Genomic DNA, 6000 nt, shown 5'->3' with positions numbered 1-6000 from the left:
AAAAAAAAAAGAAAGAAAACACAGAACTTCTCTATTATTACCCAAGTTTTCTGTATTTGGTAGCTACTAATAAGTACAAAGTATGTTCTGCCACTAGTTTGAGTCCACCTGGGAAGTATCTTAAAAATCAGGTCTAAGGGGCTGGAGATTTAGCTCAGCGGCAAAGCGCCTGCCTGGCAAGCGCAAGGTCGTGAGTTCGTTTCCCGGTACCAGAGAAAAAAACAAAAAAACAAAAAAAACAAAAAAAAAATCAGGTCTAAATCTTAAAGAAGATTATCAAATTTAAAAGAAAATCTCAATAATTTAAACAAATGCACAGTCCAAACAAAAGCAATAGCACAGAATTAATTATTAACAGCAGCCAAGCAGAAAACAGATTACAGTCTTAACAACTGGTTATAAAGCCCAAGCTGTACTTTTGCTTATCTACTCTGCTAAGTTATAGAACTTCATCACCCCAGCAAGGGACTCTTCCTGCTGATTCTTTGTTGAATGGCATAAACTTTAAATGTATCTGTATACTACAAATTATTTATGCCCTATTTCTTACTAGATTTAAAACTAGAATTACATTTTTCTTTAACTTGAAGGGTTCATTATAGTTTCACCCACAATGAGAAGTCAGGAGATTGCTGAATACATACAGGTGAACAGCAAATGTGAGAATTTATATATAACAGTGAAGGCTGCTTGAACAAGAATAACAATATTTTATTTATTTTATTTTTTTTGGTTTTTCTCCGGCACCGGGAACCGAACTCACGACCTTGCGCTTGCCAGGCAGGCGCTTTTGCCACTGAGCTAAATCCCCAGCCCCAAGAATAACAATATTTTAAATATTAGGGTCAACTATACCTTCCCTCTCTCTTACCCACCCTCCCGCGTTACTGAGAATCAAGCCTGGGGCCTTTGCATCCCCCAAGCCTTTTTAACATCTTCAGACAGGGCCTCACTAATTTGTCCAAATTGGGCTTGAACCTGTGATCCTCCTGCCTTAGCCCCAGAGTGCTGAGGTACTGGTGTGTACTACCTGGCCTCTTTACAACTTTATATTCAATTAACAGGCTACTAGTCTTCCTGCAGTCATCAAAAGTTAAAAAAAAAAAAAAATTACCCAAGAATTTTGCATTTCCAATTATATAAAAGTAGAAGCCCAACAATTCTGGAATCTATGTATACTCTACCTTGTTTGTTTGACAGAGTTACTGTCCTCACCACAGTCCGAACGTTTTCTTTTTCGGGACCTGGAATGGGCTGAGGTTGGAGTAGCAGACTGGAAACGCTTGAAGAACCTTCTGAACAAGACAAGTAAAAAACAATAATTTGTGAAAAATAAAGCTATCTCAAGGTAAGAAACTTTGATTCTATAACCAGTCAAGCCCAATACAGATTTTTTTTTAAAATTTATTTATTTATTTTTTATTTTAAAGATAAAAGGAGGGAAACATTAACAGACATACAACATTTTACAACATATCACAAGCACAATACAGACAATACAGAGTTACAAACAAAGTGGTAGGGAATTAACAATGGTGGTTGTATTACATATTGATATCTTCAAAGCGGCTTCTCATGAAAACAGATATAAACATGCAATACTGGTCAACCAAAGACTCATTGACAGTTTCTTTCAGCATAGAAATAGAAGACAGAAGAACAACCATGTTATCTATCCTGTATATACATACATACAAAATTTCTCCTTCGTTCCCTTCTCTTTTCCCACATCCCAGAAGCCCTTTACTCTTCAGTGGTTTCCTCATTTCACAGTGTCTATCATACCTCCGAGTTTAAATTAACTCTTTCAAGTTTTACACTAGTGACACAATGTGGTGCTTGCACATGTATGTTTGATTTATTTCACTTATGAGTATGGTTTCTAGTTTTGACCATTTAAATATAAAGGCCTCGAGTTTATCTTTCTTTACAGCTGAGTAATATTCCATTATATAAAAGTACCACAATTTTCTTATCCAGTCCTCGGTGGATGGACATTTGGGTTGCTTCCACATTTTAGCAATTACAAATTGTGCTGCTATGAACATAGGTGCACATATATCACTGTGATATGATGTTTTTAGATCTTCTGGGAAAATACCCAGCAGGGGGATAGCTGGGTTGAATGGGACCTCTAAACCTAGTTTTCGGAGGAATCTCCAAACTGATTTCCACAGTGGTTTCACCAGTCTGCATTCCCACCAGCAGTGGAGAAGGGTTCCTATTTCTCCACAGCCTCGCCAGCATTTGTTATTGGTTGATTTCTTAATGCTAGCCATTCTTACTGGGGTGAGGTGGAATCTCAGTGTTGTTTTAATTTGCATTTCTCGAATGACTAATGATGTTGAACATGTTCTCATATATTTATTTGCCGTTTGTATTTCTTTGTCTGAGAAATGTGTGTTCATCTCTGCTGCCCATTTTTGGATTGAAGCCCAATACAGATTGCTCTGTCACTACGAGCCAATCAACCTTTCCGTACATATCTGCCTACAACAAAATGGTGCAATGGCTGGAGGACCCTTGGGCACAATACGAAAACAAAACATAAAACTCAGCCAGGCGGTGATGCACACTGTAATTCCAGCCCCAAGACTCTGGAAGGCTGAGAGAGGAGGATCGTAAGTTTGAGCCCTGCCTGGGCAATTTAGTGAGACTTTGCCTCAAAAATCAGGTGTTAGGAATGTACCTCAGTGCAAAGGCCTGAGGTTCAATTTCCAATACTGGAAAAAGAAAAAGACTAATGTTATTCTAGACTTAATCTCAGAAGTGTACTGGCTATCAGGTATGCCAATCCGAAGTTTTCTGTCTAAATTTAATCATGTACAAAATCTTAACTCCAAGGTTTCAACATAGCAAGCTTTAAGAAGTTCTTAGAATCAACTATTTGTTTCTGTCCATATAGGTTTCACACCTTATAATTTTTAGAGTGGAAATATATGCCAGCCAGAGGTTGAGGCAAGCTCCAGAAGAAAATCCTAGGAACTTCTGTTTTTTCAGACAGGGTCTCACTACGTAGTTCAGGCTGGTCTTGAGTTCACTCTGCAGCCCTGGTTGTCCTTCAACTTATGGATCACCCTGCCTTGGCCTCTTCCTTGTGCTGGGATTACAGGCATGTGCCACCACGCCAGGCTAATCCTAGCAACTTTTGAGAACCATTCATCTACCACAAAATGAAGTTTTTGCTCTCCTAATGTCATTTTTAATGGTATTTTTCCAATTTCCCAAGACATAGTTCCTTTTAGGTCATTATAAGTGCATAGTTATGAATAGCTAAGGACTGAACCATAGTCACAATTAAGTCTGTTTTACTTCAACTAAGAGAAATCAAAATCTATTTGCTCATCTTGGCTGTTGCTTCCACAAGTGTCCTTATTCTCTTGTAACATACAACCACCCCTGCCAAAACCTGCGACAACTTACCACCTTGCTTCTTGGATTTTTCCTTCATTTTCTTTGATTTAATTTCCTCAAGAGTTTTTATTCCAAAATTTAAACTTTCACCTGAGAAACCCAAATAGAAATCACGTGAGAAACCAGACTCTTTCATCTTTGCTCTTTATCTTTTCATAGCAAGCATTCAAGTATTTTTTGAATGAATGATTAAGAAAATGTACATGTAAGTATATGTGTGTAGCAGGGACATGGAAGAGGGACAATGACTCTGAACTAAACTTCAAAGGTAAACAGTGTGGACATATTTCATGGTGTTTTAAGATTTAACAATAATACAACCTCTTCTTACCTTGCTTTAAACTGACTCCGGGTTTCCGCGCAGGAGCCACTCGTAATGCATTATGGACCTCAGGAGTTGGTTGTAGAGCAGGTGTTTTGGTTTCATCACCCTCCTCAGAAAACTGGTCTGTGTATCAACATTTAAGACACACTTATAATTAAAAACTGGCTTACAGCTTTAATACTGATTCTGTTCAACTTACTACTGACCCTAGTTACTTGCATTAAAGAAAAAGCTAGCTAGATATGGAGGCACACACCTGCAGCCTCAGCTATTTGGGAGGCTAAGGCAGGAGGACCACAAGTTTGAGGGTAGTCTGGGCATTTTAGCAAGATTCCACCTCAAAAAGACCTGGGAATATACCAAGATCCCGTTTCAAAACAGGAAGAGCTGGGGGTAGACAACCTGATTAGCATGCAAGAGGCCCTAGATTCCATCCTCAGTACAGCAAAACGAACAAAAAAAAGAAGAGAGCTAAAACTTACCATCATCATCTTCATCATCATCTGCAGCATTGATTACAACTGGTGGATGTGTGGGACTAGGAACATTTTCAGAACTTTCTACTTTCATAACACTCCGCAGCTGAGGGGAGGGGTTCGACTGCACAGACAGCTTGTTCTGTTGAGCCGTGAGCTGGCCAGCCTTTACTTCTTCTTCTTGTGACTCAAGCACAGTGGGCAATACAGCTAAACATACAAAACCAGTCACAAATTAACGAAGGACATACAATCCCAATTCAACACAAATCACTAGCTCTTTATAGTTAAGTTTGGTACATTTTCCCTGTAAGCATTTATATCTTTTTACCTAAATTTTAGTTTCTAAACTCCCAGGGAATTAAAAATGTGCTTTTAACTAGTAACTCTTCACTGTATGGAAACACAGTGTCACTCAAAACAGAATAAACAAAAGGCTAGATGCATACTAGTTGTTTCCAAGTTGTACACATTTAATTTTAAAATTGAGATTCTAGGGTTTTTTTTGATCAGCAAAGAAATGGCTTTTACGGGACAGAAGGAAAGTCAGATGTGGTGGTGTACACCTATAATCTCAGCTTCTTGGGAGGCTAAGCAAGGGATCACAAGTTTGAAGCCAGTCAGAGCAACTCAGTCAGACCTTGTTTCAAAATTAAATTAAAAAACAAAACAAAACAGTGGAGTAGGCTAGGTGTGGTGGCATATAGCTGTAATCGCAACCCTTTAGAGGCTGAGGCAGGAAGATTGCTGTGGGTTTGAGGCCAGTCTGGGCTACACAGTGGGTTCAAGACCAGCCTAACCTACATAGTAAGGCCTTGTCTCAAAAAGCCAAAACAAAGCACTGGTGAGGCTGAAGCAGGAGGACTGCTGCAAGTTGGAGGTCAACCTGAACTGCACAGTGGGTTCAAGACCAGCCTAACCTACGTAGTAAGGCCTTGTCTCAAAAAGCCAAAACAAAGCACTGGCGAGGCTGAAGCAGGAGGATTGCTGCAAGTTGGAGACCAACCTGAACTGCATAGTGAAACTGTCTCAAAGACGCCCCCGCAAAAAGACAAAAATAAAGAGAGATAAACAGACAGACAGAAGAGCTGGGTAATCATCTCCTTTATCTAATCATCAATGGGTGTAGCTCAGTGGTACAGCACTGGCCTAGCACACATATGGAGTCCAATTCCTAGTAAGGGTGGGGTGGGGGTAGAAGAAAAGATAATACTTATTTGAACAAGCCAGAAAGAGCAAACCTACTTTCTGCCCTTAAATAAGGTGAAAAGATGTCACCGTCACATTTTAATCACATAGCAGGATAGCTTTGCATTTATCTTTGTAATGCTGAGGACTGAACCCAAGGTCTCATACATGGCAAGCAAATACTATAGCCCCAGCCTCAGATATGGCTTTTTTTTCAGGCTAGCTTTGAACTTACTTTGTAGCCCAGGCTGGCCCTGAACTCCCAACAATCCTGTCTCAGCCTCCCCAAGGCTAGGATTATAGGTGTGTGCACCCATGCCCGGCCCAGATACAGCTTTTCAATGGCCAATAATACCACTAAGAAAATTACATTAAAGCAAAGTTTAGAAATAAATACCAGCTTTCTATTGGGCATGTTATCTTAGATTACAGATGAGCAGTTAGTATGTTAGGCCTTGTGTGCCATGTGGTCTCCATCTCAACTATACATTCTTTAGTAGTAGCAGGAAACTATACATAAAAAATATGTAAATGAATAGACAAGGCTGCATTCCAGTAAATCTTCATTTTACAGACTAGGCAGAGGACTAGAGGACC

At 39.5% G+C, this 6000-nt stretch overlaps 1 protein-coding gene across 1 annotated transcript in view; it reads right to left on the bottom strand.

Moving 5' to 3' along the window:
- The window catches only part of Zc3h11a (zinc finger CCCH-type containing 11A), a gene marked incomplete in the record, with an annotated part of 39519 nt that overhangs the window by 14025 nt on the left and 19494 nt on the right, over positions 1-6000 (bottom strand). Inside the window, 4 exon segments of the mRNA XM_013522660.1 lie at positions 1185-1295; positions 3424-3504; positions 3746-3862; positions 4222-4425. Of these exon segments, the coding sequence (XP_013378114.1) occupies positions 1185-1295; positions 3424-3504; positions 3746-3862; positions 4222-4425 (513 nt within the window).

The sequence above is a fragment of the Chinchilla lanigera genome, unplaced genomic scaffold (assembly GCF_000276665.1).
Source record: "Chinchilla lanigera isolate Chin_1 unplaced genomic scaffold, ChiLan1.0 scaffold00005, whole genome shotgun sequence".
Taxonomy (NCBI): domain Eukaryota; kingdom Metazoa; phylum Chordata; class Mammalia; order Rodentia; family Chinchillidae; genus Chinchilla; species Chinchilla lanigera.
This window is presented reverse-complemented; position numbering and strand designations above follow the sequence as displayed.